Source organism: Cyprinodon variegatus, unplaced genomic scaffold, assembly GCF_000732505.1.
Source record: "Cyprinodon variegatus isolate N-32 unplaced genomic scaffold, C_variegatus-1.0 Scaffold264, whole genome shotgun sequence".
In the NCBI taxonomy this organism is placed as follows: domain Eukaryota; kingdom Metazoa; phylum Chordata; class Actinopteri; order Cyprinodontiformes; family Cyprinodontidae; genus Cyprinodon; species Cyprinodon variegatus.
Window position 1 is genome coordinate 137,564 of NW_015150717.1, and position 17,314 is coordinate 154,877.

Sequence of the window (17,314 nt, forward strand, 5' to 3'; positions counted from 1 at the left end):
TTGCGCACACTTAACATAATGATATATCTAAACTTTTTAAAGCTGTCCAAGGTGCTGATGTTTCATCTTTCCAACATACAGTTAAACCCAGATTTTTGGATCTTATTTTATTTAAAAACCATGAGGTTATTCCTTGGTGTAATCAAAATTCCTGCTTCTATTTTCTCCATACCTTACCTTTGCAGATTTGGTTGTTTGGTAATGATTCTAATTGGGGATCCTTAGCAGCATAGGCACTTTTTGATTTTAAGCAAGACATGCCAAACTTAAACAGATGTGGATGATTGATCAGCACTATATACGATAATAAAATCATGTAAAAAATATGCTTCCATTAATTTTGCAGGCTTTGGGCCCCCCGCTGCTCCCTGCTCCATATCCCCTACAATCCTTCCCATAATTGATGGTGATGTAACAGCTGCAAATCAGGAAGAAATAAACCCCCTCTGAATGCTGCTCTTTGGTCTGCAGAGCCTGCGGCACATCCTCCTAACTAAGCGCAGGGAAATGCAATAAAAAATAGAAAGAAACGGTGGGGACTTGAAATGCACCATACATGAGAGAGAGAGAGGGAGGTAGAGATAGATCAGCAAACACACAGCTCCCAGGACAAAGTGGTTCCGCTTCATCCTCTCAGCAGGGAGAGAAGAGTGGTGCCCAGAGGACCACCAGCCGGGGATCAGCTGTTTCCTCTGGAGTTTGCGTAGCAGCGATGTTCCTGCGCTCTTAGGAGAAAACTAAAGGCACCGGGTTTGCTTGCTGTCGCCTCGTCCGCTGGACCTCGCATCGCATGGGGACATGAATAGCGTGGACCCAGCCTCTAACAAACTGTTGACTTTCAATCAGCGGTAACAAAAACAAACTCCTTCACCTTTATGAATGAATGCATGTCCGTGATCATCTGTTGAATGCTTGCGCTCCTGTCTGTCGTTTCTGTCATATTCCTGCAGCTTGTTGCGCAGCGCAGCGCAGTTTAGGCAAACCTGGACACCTGCTCCAGTGTGTTTACGCAAATATGAGTTACAATAGCTGATTATATTTAGTGGAAGTTTGGGTGTTTCTTTTTTTTGTATTTGAAGGACATGTAGTTGCTTGTTTATGTATGGATAACTCTGCGTTATAACAGCGTAATTAGTCTTTTAATTGCTCCATATCTTTGGTGTCATGCTTTCTTCCACAGCAAATCAGATTTATTTATTTTTTTTTTTTTTTTTGCAAACAATATATTGCTATGTGGAGAAAAGAAATATAAATTATTCATGAAATGCTTTTCAGTTCCAGTGTGGAGGGGGAGGGAGGGAGAGAATAACACATGTGGTCGCAATGATCTAAATGAGCAGCTTGATTCTGCTTCAGTCCAAGGTTAGGTCCAGCTTTTTATACTGGGAGAGCTAAAGGCTCCACAGCAGCTCTTTTTACTTCTACATACAAAAAAACTGGATAAAAGTCAACTGACAGGCTGAGCCACTTCTTTTCCTTCCTTGAAGAGGTTGTTAAGGATCATTTCTGTGGTTCTGTTTATTTAAAACGGAAAAGTAACAGCTATCCATCCTGCACCTACAGTAACCTGTTGATTATTAGTTATAAACACTAATTAATGTAATAAGGTTAGAGCAATTAGATTTCTAATAATGTAATTAATACACTTTAGAGGTTATTATGGTTTTGCTCTACAGAATAAGGCAAACATAAAGAATTAAACGTCCCTACACTGGAAAAAATCGAAATCTAAATAAGTCATTTTTTCTTAAAATAAGTGCATTTGTTCTTGGATTGAGGAGATAAAGGTGACACTTTGCCAATGGAACAAGACAATTTACACTTAAAATAAGAAAACCCTATTGCCATGTCTTATTTCAAGTGTATGTTATCTAATTATCTTATTTTAAGAGTAAAAATACTCATTCCATTGGCAAACTATCTATCAAAATAAGTGTAAATACTCTTAATTTAAGGAATTTTTTACTTATTTCAAAATATGCTAAGATTTAGTTTGTTATACATATTATTTTATGTAGCTACTATTTCAACAATGTGACCAAGTCGTTTAGTAAAAACAAAATTTTTTCCCAATAGCTACAGTTATTATTTGGTTATAAGGGGGACAAATATTGTAGTAGTCATCTTCTATTGGAGGTCAGCGAGGGCTGTAACACTCTTTAGAGAAAACTCTGATAACTGTGACTATTTATCTGGGGCTTATGAAAGCTGATCTAAACTCTTTAAATGTTATTATGTGTTATACATTGAAAAGTCGAGTTTTTGTGCAGTGCCAAAATCACTTCATTGCTTATAAACGCTCAAGCCTGTTTGTACACACAAAAAAAACGGCTTGGATTTAAATGTATGATTTTAGGGGGACAATAAACTACTTTTACGTTAATTTGAACTACATTTGTAATAGTTTTATGCACTGTTAAAAATTTTGGATGTAGCTTTTGCTATAATAACTACTATGCAAAAGAAAGAGTCACTTTTTTATGATTTAAAAAAACATCTTTTTCTGGTGGATTTCCACAATCCTACATCTGTGGAGGAAAAAAACCTTTCCTAGAGAGGCTGGTATACATTTGATATTCTATATTAGAGCTAGCATGTTTAAATAAACTGCGGAATAATTACTGCTCTGTGTTTTTGAGCCTTCCAGATTGTTTTAGCCTAGAACTCAGTGCTGGAGGAACTTTTAATACTATGCATGGCTTTTAACCAACAGCATAAAAGAAACCTCCCTGGAAGCGCTGAGAGTGACTACAGAGGTGAACTACAAAAATTGTTGGCACCCAGCGAGGTAAACAAATATAAACCTAAACTGTGACTTTTCTAATTTTCTAAAGAAGCTTGCAGTGTTGCTGTGGTGATCCTAGCCCATCCATAAACATATATGCTTTTAGCTGTTTGGTTTTATTTCTGTCCTTCTCTATATATTAGCTGTATATCTAATGATGCCATGTTCTTTGTTTAAAAAAAAACAACTTAAATGGTTTAGTTTCCAGTAACATTAGAGTACATTATGCATCTTTTCTTTGATATAGAGTCCATAATGTAGACTCATTAATGAGTCTACATTATTACATGACATGGTCTGTAATTAATAAAGCATGATTAAAGGATACTTTCCTATAGAAAACAGTTAGGTCTAGAATGATGACTGCCAGATCAGAGCAATGCTTTACATAGATGAAGCATTTCAGTGGCCACTGTCCACTTTGCCTTGACAGAAACTATAATTTGTAACCTTTCCCATACTCTATTGCAGAGTAGAGCAGTTCAGTAATGAATATCCATCTTACCTGTGTCTGTTTCTCAGCTATTTGTCTCTGGCCTGGGCTTTCAGAGTCATTTTACTTTGGCTAACATCCATTAGTCTGCTGGTGAGTGAATGTCTGGATGCTGGATTGCAAAGTTCAAGTACTTATGTTGAATCATAAGAGCAGCTTTAAATGCGGGGCAGGCGCATGAGCTGTTTTACTTCTAACTATCAAAAGGTGCTGTGCAGCTTGCCCTAACACTGACACAGCAACACCATCAACTAAGACACAAAGTAGCTCATGTACAATTGCAACATGCAAAATTAGGTTTAAAAATAATAGACATGAGTAGATAAGATGACAGATTTTCTTTTATTTTTATTTTTATGTTCCTAATTTCTTCACTTGAGGGTGTATGTGCTTGTACACTTGCATTGTTAGACAGAAGGCTTTCTTTGATTAGGTTAAAATTGGATCTGCTAATCAATGTACACAGGTTGTGTATGCCCATTGTATCACCAGAAGGATGCAATCATCAAAACCTTACAAAGCAAAAGACACTCCAAGCTAAGAAAACATTTGAAATACCTTTTTTTTTCATCCTGTAAAATGCTGACCCAAAGATCAGACACTGGCATCCAAACAGTCATGCTAAAACTGAAATTTGGTTAAAAAAAAAAAAATACCGTACTTAAATTAAGTTATAATTTAGGATGAGGAACTTAAATGTTGGGTTTTTTCACTTTCTGTTCTTTGCTTTTCTGGATCAAGCATGTGAACAGAGTATTGGCATAAATCTAGTTTTCAATTCTGATACAAACTCAAGCTGAAATCTTAGTGGCCTGTGCCTCCCATAGCTCTGTTGACAGGTACATGTTCCTCCCAGCACTTAAATCCCTCAGCTTGTTCTTCCTCTAATAGATGTCAGCACAGCTTGAACAGTTTTTATCTCTCTGGTTTCACAGAAATAATGTTGAACAAAAACAGCTCTTGGTTTACCACAGGTTGTACACCTCTTGAATGTGTTAAATACCTGCATTCAAAATGAAACAGTTAAAATCAGAATATAGGGAAAAAGACAACTTCTCTATCTGAAAAAAAAAAAATTCATTTTCGCTGCTTATTATTGTGCTAAATGACATTTTCTGCTTAACTGACAGGAACTAATGTTCTTTGCATTTAGAGTAGAATAATGTAAAAGAGCATGTCTTACTAACAGCTACTGAGACCTTATCTAGTAATATGTTCTTCAAATTAGTGAAACACAGGTGAAGCATACATTCAAATTATGATATTTTATGGTCTGCTTGTTTAAAAGTCAAAGAAACGACAAACAAAAGCAATGTGGAATTTGGATGTGATGGTGAATCTGTGTCTAGCAGGGTTGTCCAGATACTAAAATTTTGATACCCTGGAAAATATTTCATACTAGATACCATTTTCTAAAACAGTGGGATAAAACAAATCATTGAAGGTATTAAAATAATATTTTTTTATCATGTGACAAAACTTTTTCCAAATTTTACATGAAACATTATTAATAAACAGAATCCCAGATGTTAATAAATGCAGCGATAAAAGGAACGTGCCAAATAACATCTCACACCTACGAACTTTGTGACTATACTACCCTGATCAGTTTCAAATGAATACCTGTGTTTTGTCTTAAGACATTCACATGTGATACAACAAAGAATAAACCAGTCCAAGTCTAATAAAGTGTAGCGGGAAAAACATGACACTCACTCCAAAAGCTGTATATTACTAAGTCTTATTTATTATTTTCAGATGTGAGAACAATTCCCTTATATAAACTGGGACCAAATTCTACAGCACAGAAGTAAAAAATTTAATTAAAGATTTTGACGACTTCTGCCCAGCTCAAATAAAGCAATGGTGTAAAAATTGTTGTCCAGTATATCATGGCAATAGTGTAGAAGACACAAACGGTCACAAAGAAGATCCTTCTTTTGGTATATATGTACAATAATAAGGTGTAATTTATCCATTCAGGGCTGCAGTGACATCATTTTATGGCCTGATGATGACTAGGAGACATTTTATTACATATTAATGTGTAAAACCTAAGAATTAAGACAGGCTGTAAAAGCGAGGTCTTAAAAAGTCAACTCTTTTCACCTTTTTGCATCGCCAAATGTACATGGAGCACCTTAAATCATTGCAGGATGCTATGAGCTCATAAAATCTAGAAAAGAAATGTAAGGGGAAAAAGTGTATTTTTTTATTACTAACAGTGGGTGGGGTTGTATCTATTAATCAAATCCGCCTAAGATGCAGTATTTGTATGACCCTCTCTGCAGAGGAATAGGGGAGGGTGAAGGAAATTGTGACTTGTGTGCGAAGAGAAAAAAAAGCGAGGGCAAAGAAAAAAATATATAAAGGCTTTGATGGAGCCGAGATAAAAAGCAAACACCATAAAGGTGCTGTGATTGATATATGCTGTGGTATAGATGCATAGATGTGTTCTTAAAGCTTCAGCGTGAATTATGCATAAACAGCCTTGCTCTCTGAGAGGACAAGGATCTATTAGGGGGAGATATGGGTGGAGACCTGGATTTCAGCAGGAGCAAACTGCTATTTGCTAGTTATATTAAAAGAAATGCAAGGTTAACAATAAGTAAAAAAATGTAAGTAAGAGCCACATTTAGTAAAGGCTTCGATATCTCAGGCAATGATATCTTTAATCAATATATTATGCATACCAAACATTTTGCAAATAATTATGTCTTCAACAACTTCAAAAATCTAAAGGCTGAAAATTTTGTGAACTCTTCCTTGCAAAACAGCTCAGTTGATTAGTCTGCATTAAACAGCGGTGTACATCGTTTTTCAACTTCTGCAACAGATTAATTATTTAATTGAATTGGATTAAGGTCCAGAATATGCCTTGGCTATAGTCAAAGTATACTTAGGTTTCTATCCTGCTAAAATGGAGAAAGTCTGTTTATTTTTAAGGGACTTTCTTCCAGGATTACTTTGAATTTAACTCCATCTATCTTTCCATCAATTCCGCTCAACCTGTATATCTACTGATGTATTTACACAGCATGATGCTGCCATCTCATGTTTAGTGTTGATGTACTAGGATTCTTTTCTCATATGTTGTATTTACTGCTGTTGTTCATCATCATTATTGAATAACTAAAAATGAGAATCAAGCTCTGAGAAACTGTTCTTTAGAATGCTAACTATCAGTTTTAAGTAATATGGACAGGCTTCAAAAGAACTACTGCAATTTCATTATTTCAAGTTAAAAGTATTTGATCAGAGGTTTTTCACTGAGATGCTTAATCCTATAGTGAATATGTTCAAAAATAATAGCTTCTTGTTGTTTTCTTAAATAGTTGTACAAAGTAGAGGCACTAAAACTATAAAATAGGGGCATAAAAAAGAAAAGACTGATGTCCATATTTACAAGGTATTGAAGCTTGTGGGTCCATTAAATTTACGTTTTGTAGAAAATGCAGAGAGCATATAACTACTATTAGTGCTACCTTCAGGTTGAGCTTCAAAATGTCACTGTCTTTTTAATTCAGATCATTTTTGGGGGCGAAATGTATTTGACATTTTAATTTTCTGCCATTTAAAGTAATTTCTATTATTTGTATGAAATTATTTTTCGTTTCTTTTACTTGCCACAATGTTTTCTGTCGATAACTTAGTTATTGGGTGAATATGATGCATGTGGACTGCCTCAGATCTAAGTCCACAGATTCTCTGTAGAAGTAGGACATATTCCCTTTGTCTAAAGAGGGAGAGTCTAGTTCAGGTGTATCAGATTAAATATCCAGGTATTTGCTCAGGTGTGGCTTTAAAAAAAGGCAAAACACAGGGGGGTAAATGTTTGTTATGTAAAGTCAAAACAATGTGCTGAGTGTGCCTCATTGATGAGTAGATTTGCAGCATGCAAAGCTCATGCCACTTCTTACCTTAACCTTTGGTCCCTTTGTTTTTTTTCCGGTGCGTCATCACTGGGCTTAGCCTGAGCAGTTTGGGACGGTTCTGACACCTTAAAGGAGAGTTTTTGGATGTACTGGAAGGCATGTTGACATATATTGTTAGGCTGGTCTAGTATTTGAGGAATGAATTTTATAGGTTCTCGTCTGAAAATGTAGAATAAAGTGAACAACGTCTGGTTGTTGTTTGGGAAGCCAGCTAGTTTTGCTTTTACTTTACTAAGGTGAAACATTAAAAGAAGAAAATCTTTGCAGATACAGATCGTACTGTATCATGTTTTACAAAGTGTCCAAAATGCAAATATTGTTTCTTTCCCTGCAACAGTACAGCATGTGAGGCAGCCATATTAAAGAAAAAAAAATAAAAAAAGAAGATCTTGGGCTCATTTGGGGATATTCATCAATAGTCTTTTTTCTATTGTTTTTTTTTTTTTTTACTTAACTTGTTTTCACGTGGATCTTGGAAATTTCACCTGTTTCCACTAAATGAAAAACACCAATATACAAAAAAGAGATGGAAGGGCTCCAGATAAAGCCTCCTTTGCTCCCTAAATTGCTCTAGGAACACTGAAGATTTTTGCAGATATAGAATAAAACTAAGGAGGTGTTATGAAAGATGTATGGAGCAGTTTTGCTTGGTAACATCTGTAAAAATTCAGTGCAGTGCAATATGTCTTTGCTCTTACAAATGTTTCTTGCAGGGGACCATTCACTTCTTAGTAATAGTACACACTGTAACAGCTGATTCTTGTTTCCATGCTTTTGCTGCACTAGGCGGATGCTTCACATTAGAACAGAAAAATGAGTAAAAATCAGATATCTCAAATGAAAAGTGAATACTTTAATTTTGTTAAATATTTCCATAAAATCTGTAAATAACAGTTTAATGTTACAATTGAGGTGTTTGGAAAAAAGACTACCACAAACATGCAACAAAACAAATTAATTTAAGGAGAGGGGATGTTTTTATGGTTAGAACATAATTAGAATGAAAATCAGAAAATGTTTTATTGCCAGGTAGTGTTTTACATGCACAAGGAATTTGTGTTGGTGATAAGGTGATACACAGAGAAGTAGAGTTTGAGAGACCTCTACTTTCACAGCCTGAAGTGACCCAAATCCGATTTTTTATTTTTTTTTGTCCATATCCGACCTGTATCTGATCTTTTCATGACATCTGATCTGAACGAAACAGATGTTTTTCAAATGCGACCCAGGCTTTTGGCTGTGTGGTCCTAAATCCGTTACATATCTGATCTTTTCAATTCATCTGACCTGAACATCATTATTAGTCTATAAAGGTCCCTGTTCTGCGTTCTGCAACACAGCAGCAGGCGAGAGCCATGATGGGTGATAACGTACAGAGCAGGCCTTGTTTTTGATCTTTTTGAAAAGATTTAGTTAATTCACTGACTATGATTGGAAAACAAATGGTAGAACACTAGCAGTGGTGAACAAAGTACTCAACAGTAGCACTTGGGTAAAAGTATTGATACTCATAGTCAAATCTTACTCAACTACAAGTAAAAGTTACTCAGTCAAACATCAAATCAGGTTAAATTATTGAAGTACTCACTTTTAAAAGTAATTAAGTATTCAAAAGTACTAATTACATTTTCTAATATCAGTAGATTTCTCTATAATTTTCATAATAATTTTAAAGAACCTTGTAACTTTCAGAAACCACTTGATGTATTGATGCGTATAACCACCTGCTACAGATTGTACACCTTTAAAGTACTTGAGCATAAAAAGGCTGAGGAAAGCTATTTTTCTATTTTTTTTTTATTTAAAAAACATACCAAAAAGAAAACAAGGAGTTTCTTGATTCTCCTCACACTTATGGAATAGAGGTTTAAGGTTCAGTCTATTACCACCAAGCTCCAACTCTGCTTTGAGAACTCATCCGACTGAGCAACTTGGCCACATGGCAACAACTAAGGCCTTGATAAAATTTATAAACTACAAATAATATCGGCCCTGAGTTTTTCACAGTTATGGAACGTCATTAAATCTCTAAAACATCGGTGTCCAAATTCAGTCCTGAGGGCGGCTATCTTACATTTTGAAATGACATTTCAAGAAAGAAAAACTGCAACAGCAGATTACAAAGCTAGCTGAGCCAAAAGTAACAAGTAACTAGCAGCTTCCTAGAAATGGAGTGGAGTACAAAATGAGAGTGGAGAGGGATTGTATTTGAGTCAATGCAATCAACTGGTTTTCCTTACATAGAAAACTTTGAATCAATTTGACTGTATGATCTGGTTGAATTGTAAAGTGCCTTGAGATGACTTGTGTTGTGTATTTGGCACTATATAAATAAACTGAATTGAATTGAATTGAAAGTACAATATATGACTTTGAAATGTAGTAGAGTAAAGGAACTCCAAAAAATACTCAAGTAAAGATACAAAAAAAGTAGAAATTAAGTGAATTTACCTTGTTACTTTCCAACACTGAATGCTAGATGCACCCAAGCACTACCATCCATGTTTACTTCTGTTAAAAACAAAGCACACTTACTACTTGTGATGACATTGTGTCCTCTACTGCGCATGCGGGACACTCTAGCTGTACGAAGCAGTTCACACAGGGGATCAGATAGAATTCACATATATTTGGAAACGTGAAATAGCATGCAAAACACTGTAAATGCTCGGAATTGAGCATTGTGGCTTAGCAGTGTAAATATAGCCTATGGTCACTATGCTGTAAGGTAGCATCATGGTCTGCAGTTCGCTTTTTGCCTGGATCATATTGCTGGCAAAAATAAATAACGAACTGCTTTGAACATCAAGACTGATTTGTGTCTTTTGAGCTTTTATCAGAAGTCATTATGTTATGATACGTTCACACCATATGCGCTTTGAGCAGCAGAAGCAGCGGATTTACATGTAAAGTTGATAGCTGATGCGCATCAAGGGGCATCAAAAGGTCCTGTAGCATGTCTCGACTAACAGGAGCAGCGCATCTCGAAGCATCTTGAGCTTCTGGACATCTGAGGTGTGTGACCCGCTTCACAAGCAGCAGCTGCTGGAGTTGGATAAATTTTTTTGTGCTGCTCGAAGCACCACATCAACCAATCAGAGAAGATGACGTGGGTACTGGCAAGGAGATGCAGACTGCTATGATCACTCCCCTGAAACAGTTTATTAACGCCTTAAGCAACTTAAATGTTCCAAACCTGCTGGAGAAACATGTACCCTTCTATTATTCTGGTGCTTGCAGTTGGATCGCATACCTGAAAACCGCTAACATCTACTTCCAGCTGCCACGAACAGTAGGGCAAAAAAACCCAAGAGGTGAGCTAGTCAGAGGCAGCTGCTGCTTGGGATTCCCAGAGACAGAGCACTGCCGGTGTAGGTACCAGATCTGCTCGGATGGTCAGATCTGCTCGGATGGTCAGATCTGCGTATGCCAGTGATGTTACACTACATAGTTGGCTGAATGTTCCCACATGTTATGTAAAACATTGTGGTTGCCCAATAAACGATTAAAACGTCACGCAGCGTCAATGTGTTGAATGTCGGTTAAATGGCAGAGCTCAGTCTCAGTACTTTCCTTCAGGACTGACTATGATTATTTTCTAGTCTCAGCTACTTTAGATCGCAAATTAAATGTAAAATAATAACAAATATCGGTACTAATATGTTGAGACTCCAAAAGAGATTTGATCCATAAGAAAAGGGTGCAATACCGTTTTTTAGAGTGGAGTTGCGATATGTTGACAGGGCATGACCCTGAGCAGGTCTGACCACGTGCGCATAATACATTTTTAAGGCAGGATCGTAATTTTAATGAACTGACTGCACATGACGATGTTTTGAGGTGGACTTAAAAGGTGATACTTAAAAACATTAAAGCTATTTTTTATGCACTGCTCACAGCAAATATAGCAAAGCTGCTTTCTGCTATAATTCATGCATCTGTTCACACTTGAGCTTCAGGAAGATCAAAGATGCTCTTGAGGTGCATCTGACTTTAATGTGTACAAGCATCGTAAATGAAGGAGCAGGCGCTTTTTTTGCTGCTGAACGTAGCATGATTTTCGTATTGACCAAATCTCATTACATCTGTCCTAATAGGAACTTCAGAGCACTCAGCTATGTGAGCTTAATGCTTGGAAAAAAATCTTTCATGCCGTTTGAGACACGATGAAAAGTCAACTAAGTACATAACATAGAGAGGAAAACAACAAGAAAAGGAACAAGAGGACAGGGACAAAGCATAGAACAAATAATGTATGTCTATTTGTAGGTCTGTTTTATGTGTTGTATTCTCAATTCAGAGGGCCCCCTGCCTGTCTTTGTCTTGGGTCCCAACTTTCCTAAATCCGCCCCTGGTTGTTGTACTGCTGATACTAGTCTCACTGGTAGAACCACTGCCCACTTTCGGTCTGTTAATCAAATCCAAACAGAAAAAGTACTATTTCTATACCTTCTTCCAATGTTATGTTTTCTGATGCCAAAATTGAAGCTGCAGCTTCAAGCGTTGTGCATATTGTTGGTTTAACCAGCATGTCCCCCATCTATCACTGAGGCCTAATTCAATCAGGCCCGACATCTCAATCAGCAGTGGGTTGGCTTCTGCTTCTGGCCAGTCACCATGCCACCAGCAGCAGCTTCTACACACCGATGAAGACGCACCCAGGGAGGACATTAAGAAGGCAGAAGGGAACAAGCACAAGCATAGTTAGAGCAAAATGTCAGTGAACAACTAGTCAGGGTGTGAAAAGCTGAATAAAAGGGAAATCAGATGCTTCAGCTACCCCTTGTGTATGAGTGATGTCACTTTGTGTCTGTGCTGCGTGTGTGGTGTTATGTAGGCCATGTGTCTGACCATACATTTGTGTTTCAGCTCCGCCTCAGAGGACCTGGGCTGCAGGCGTGGAGACTTCAGCAGGAAACACTATGGTTCAGTCGAGCTGGTGAGTTCCACCCACGATGTCAAGATTAGCTGCATAGCTCTCTTTGCTTCTGAGCATGAGTCCCCCTCCTCTTTCTCCTCATTAGTAATTCTTTTTTACAATATTCGCTTTCCGTCTATCTGCCTCTGCATCCCTCTGCGATCTCCTCCTATCTTCTCACACCAATGGACAGCAGGGGGGTCAGGGCTGATGAGTCACTGACACTGGGTGTGGTCCATAGATCCGCTTTGCCAGTGTGCATCACAACAGGTGGTCTACTTGCTGTGACGTATGATTCTTCTTGCTGTCCAGCCTCCAAACTTCTTGGCTTTTTTGTTGTTTTCTTTTTTACTCTTCTGTTCTAAAAGTGCTACACAGTGTGGAATTTTGTGGTTGATTAGTAAGATGTTGAGTCACAGCTGTTTGAAGGGATGTGCGTGTATGCGAGGATACTTAATGTGAGCTGTGCATGTCGATGGCCCAGAGGGGACAGGAAGTCTGCAGTGTGATCATACTTCCTACCAGAGACATATTAAGGGTTTGTCTATGAGTCTCACTCACCACGTGGAGGACAGATTAGTGTACAGGAGAAACCACATGTTGCCCTATCAGCACCAGCAGACAGACGCCTCATACAGCTATGCTGGTTTAGAGGGTGTGCATGTGATAAAAGTAGACAGAGAGGGAGTTTGAGATGGCTTGAGGTCACCAATACTACACAAACACAGCTTAAAGTCACACTTTCTTCTTGCATCAAGCATGAGCCTATTAGATTATCAGAAACTTCAATTTAGATTTCATAAATGACGGAGTGATGAGAAAGTTGTGGATGTGCTTGTTGCCTGACATGCAAATTTTGCTTTTGGTGTGAACATACCTTAAAGGCAGTTTCTATGTATTGAGAAAAGGATCCAAAGAAGGAAATCATACATCAAATCTTTTATTTAGGTTTCCTAGAATCTAAGACTGGAAACAAAATGACTGGTTACCTGTGATTTAAGCAATTCCAACTGATAAGGTAACTACAATTTTTTTTGAGACACTGCAATTATTAACTCAGAAGTATTTTAAAGGGACTTTCTTTGACATACCTTCACCAAGTGAAGCTTTACTTTTAAGCGTAAGGATTGTTATGATGAGCCTAGTTAATGCAGCAAATCTTCATTTGGGCTACGATCAACTGTAAATAGGATTTTCTTTAAGAATAGTCAGAAAATATCAGCTGGATTAAGATCTGGACTTTTACTGGGCCCTTCTAACACAGGATTAACCCTCTGATGTGCATCACTCTATAGTAGCTCTGAATGGGATATTATGGGCTGTTGTCATGCTAGAAGGTGAGCCTCACCTTAATAATTTTCAGTCTCTGTGAATTAAAAGTCCTGGAAGGGTTTACTTCCAACATTTTTCTTCATCTAGCTCAAAGCATATTTTATAGCAATTAACAGCTTTCCTACTCCCTGCTGAAAGAAATCATCCTTTGAGCATGATGTCACCAACATACTTTATCAGGGGTGAAATGTTCAGGGTGTTGCACAGTCTTAGTTTACATAGGTTTAAATAAAGACCTTTAAATGCCTGCTATGTAACATATGTGGCTTGGGAAAAACTGTGCTAGGATAATTTTTTTTTTATTACTTACTTTTTTCCTCACCACGTTTCCCTTAAGGACAGATTTGTGGTATGCTACTAGTATTGCTGTTAAGCGTTACATTTCCGCAGCAACTTCACATCCAGTTATCATTTACTTCCTTTCTGCCTATCTGAGTCATTCATGTCTTGATAGGTAAGCAGTTGTGCCACATTCTTCTTGTTATTTTTGGTGATGGACTTAACAGTATTCTGTTACATGGTCAAAATTTGGAATATTACACAACGTAATCTCCTACCTCCCTGCTGTGTTTCTTGGCTTTCATAATAATATGTACAGTAGTCACTGATCTTCTCTAACATACCTTTAATGGTTTCACAGGATACTTTTAGAGTAGGGCTGAAACGATTAGTTTGATTAATCACTATTAATCCATTATTGTAATAATGACCAAATAAATTTAGAAATCAATGAATTGTTAACTAAAGCATAGAGACTTTTAAAAAATGCCATTAGCTATAAGAGCAAGCCAGACAGAGTCGTAATTATCCCAAAATTGTAAAAACCCAATAATTATAAAGACTTTGCATTCTAGATTTTTTTAAAAATGCCTGTCAAAGTGTTCTATTCAGAACAAGTTTAGCAGATTAGATTATCTTCACCTGGTTTAAATTCCATAGAGGATCCTTTTAACCTGTTGCTGTCCAATTATTAATAGATTCATAAAAAAAATAATCATCAGATTACCATATTTTCTGGATTATAGAGTGCACCTCACAATAAGCCACACCAACATACATATAAAAGCCACCGCGGGCTATAAGCCGCAGATATCTACTGGACAGTCTACCACCAAACCTGTAGGGGGAGCTCTACATATCGAACCAAGAGTATAGACGAAGAATGCTAGCTTCCGTTAACTTGTTGGCTCGCAGCAGTAAGAGCTTCAACTGAAAGATGGGGCTTCATTAGCTCTTTATTTCAGCTCTGCAGGAGTTGAACCTGGCCTCTTCATTGGTTCGGCAGCTTTAAAGCGGCAAATGGTTGTCAAAATGTGTGAATTCGGTACATTTGTTCTCCACTGTGCCTGTTGCACTGATATTCTGGTGCTACAGGCACCAGAATACCAGTGCAACAGATTTACAACTTTGACTTCACCTCCTCTGTCCGCACCTTTTGGATCAAAGCGTGGGAAAAAAATAGCGGCTTATAGTCCAGAAAATACGTTAATCAATTAGCAAAATAATCAATAGTTGCAGCCCTACTTCATAGGCAATTATGCACAAGTGGACTTTCTTTACAAATTTGTTGCTACTTAAAGCAACTGGTAGCATTGCGTTTTATTTGGAGGTATCAGAATGGAACAAACTGAATACATATCATGTCATGTCATCATTTTTTGCAGAAAAGGAATGCCTATGTGTCTAATTGTCTTTTCACTTCACTTTGGTTTACTGGTTTGTAAGGGTTTAAAACATGATTAAGTTCATTAAGAAAGCTTGAGGGGTTTAAAAACTTTTCCCAATGCTACACTGATAAGATACCACAACACATTAAGCATATTTTTTTACTGTAAGCTGAAAAAACTTAACAAAGATTACACTGTAGGCTTCAGAGATGCATTAAATCATATTTTTTTCTGGAGTAAGAAATATTTGTTTTAAATATCAAACCCCATTATTGCACCCAGTAAAACTGCTATTTAGTAGTTAACTAATATGATATCTGAAATGATCTGCTATATCAGTCTAATTACAAATAAAATAAAATCAAAGCACAGATTGCAGCTTTGTCCAAATATACAGACAGCTGTCTTAAAAGCTTTAGAGCGTTCCAAACTCTCTGCTTAACATCACAGCAACACAGATGCTATGGAGGAAGCCCACCAAACATACAGATGCATCTTATTGACATGAAATATAGAGATCATTTAGGTTATTGTTTTTATTTTCATGAATATAAATATGCGAGTCACGTTCAGAGGGGTTTGGAGGGAAGGTTTTATACTGCCTTTAGAAGGAATTCTTTTATTACCGTAATGCACCAGAACTCATTCGGCTTGAAGCAATATGCGCTCTAAACTCATTAGGAAAACCATTTCCTTTTTTAAAGTCCAGACAAACAATTATATTCCCTTCCCAAAGAGAAGCAAAGATTTAATTTCTCTTTGAAATCAAGGCTTGAAAAGAGAATGTATGCTTGGCATCATGCAGTGTTCTTCCCTGAGGTTGTTTCTGATCATCAACGTTGGCTTATCAAGCCCTGTCATTAATTTTCCATTACCCACCTCCTCTTCTAATAAACAAGCCACACAGACTCTTATCCCATCAGGACTAAACAGACTCCTGCTGGAAAGGATTTTTTATTAGAGTTGTGAAGGTTTTGTTATGCTACCAGCATATATTTATAAAAAGGAAATTGAATTCAAAAAATGTTTGAATAGTCTTCCACCTGTATAATAGCAAAATACAGTATACTGACTGTATAACATTCAGTTAAACTACATGATCTTCTGGTTGATTACTGCTTCTTTTCATTGAATAATGGAGTACAGCTTCTCACCAATGAAGCTGTTCTTCATGACTTCCTAACTGAGTTTTAACAGCTTCGGGATCACACCTATTCACTTGATGCTCCTAACTTGTTTGCAAGATGTTAGTGGGAAATCCAAAACCTAACAGACACAAAGGGTCAATGTAATGACTCAGAACAGAGGGACGCAGTATTCAGGCAAGACAAAAAGTGGGATAACTTAAAAAATGTGTAAAGCAGCAATTAACAGTTTGCGGATCTGAAGCTGCAGCGGCTAGGGTGTCCAAGGCAGGTAACTCTGGTTTAGAGTCCATCCCCAAAGAACGAGGTTGATACCAGCCGGACCAGACGACGAAGCCTAGAAGGAAACAGAATTGACACGAGATCAGATCCAAGCAGATGACGGAGGAAGGCAGGATAATCCAAAGGGCAAAGACAGGTCAGGCAAACAGGTCAGAGCAGGGGCCGGCAGGCTCAAAGGTCTGAAGACAGAGCAGGTGGATCAGATGAGCACTGATGAGAAAACCAGGGAAAATTGGACAGGTAAATAAAATGAGCAATAAACCAGTCATTGGTACCAAGATCATCAGAGCCAATTGTGTATGGGAATCTGAATTTGTGGTTGTAGTTTTTTTTTTTTTTTTTTTTGAAAAAAATATTTGCAAACTCCAAGTGTCATAAAGCTCTACATAAGAAAAATAATAAAGCAATGAATTGAACAGCATTAACTAACGTACACTGAAATACAAACTTGTATGTCATTACTTTGTATTACTTTGTCTTTGTTATTGTTAATGCCATTTCGCTGCATTGGTTCCACTAAAGCCTAATGTTGAGTCTATGGTGTGTGCTTTCCTATGGTAGAAATTATCACTGAACACCCAACTCCCCACATATGAAGTGTCGACTGCTGGGCCACTGACTGAACCGGACCTCAGCAGAGAGCCATGACCCGCCCTTCCTCAGCCGGTGGATGAGGGCTGGGGGCCGGTAACAGACATCCCCGGAAGTTCCAGGAGTCTCCCTGATATAGATAGTTATTCACGGATGCCCACGAGTC

At 37.4% G+C, this 17,314-nt stretch overlaps 1 protein-coding gene across 1 annotated transcript in view; it reads left to right on the forward strand.

Annotated features, from left to right (window-relative positions):
* The window catches only part of garnl3 (GTPase activating Rap/RanGAP domain-like 3), a 112,295-nt gene that overhangs the window by 28,798 nt on the left and 66,183 nt on the right, over nucleotides 1-17,314 (forward strand). The window contains exon 2 of the mRNA XM_015382730.1: nucleotides 12,083-12,152. Within this exon, the coding sequence (XP_015238216.1) occupies nucleotides 12,083-12,152 (70 nt within the window). The remainder of the gene's footprint in view (nucleotides 1-12,082; nucleotides 12,153-17,314) is intronic.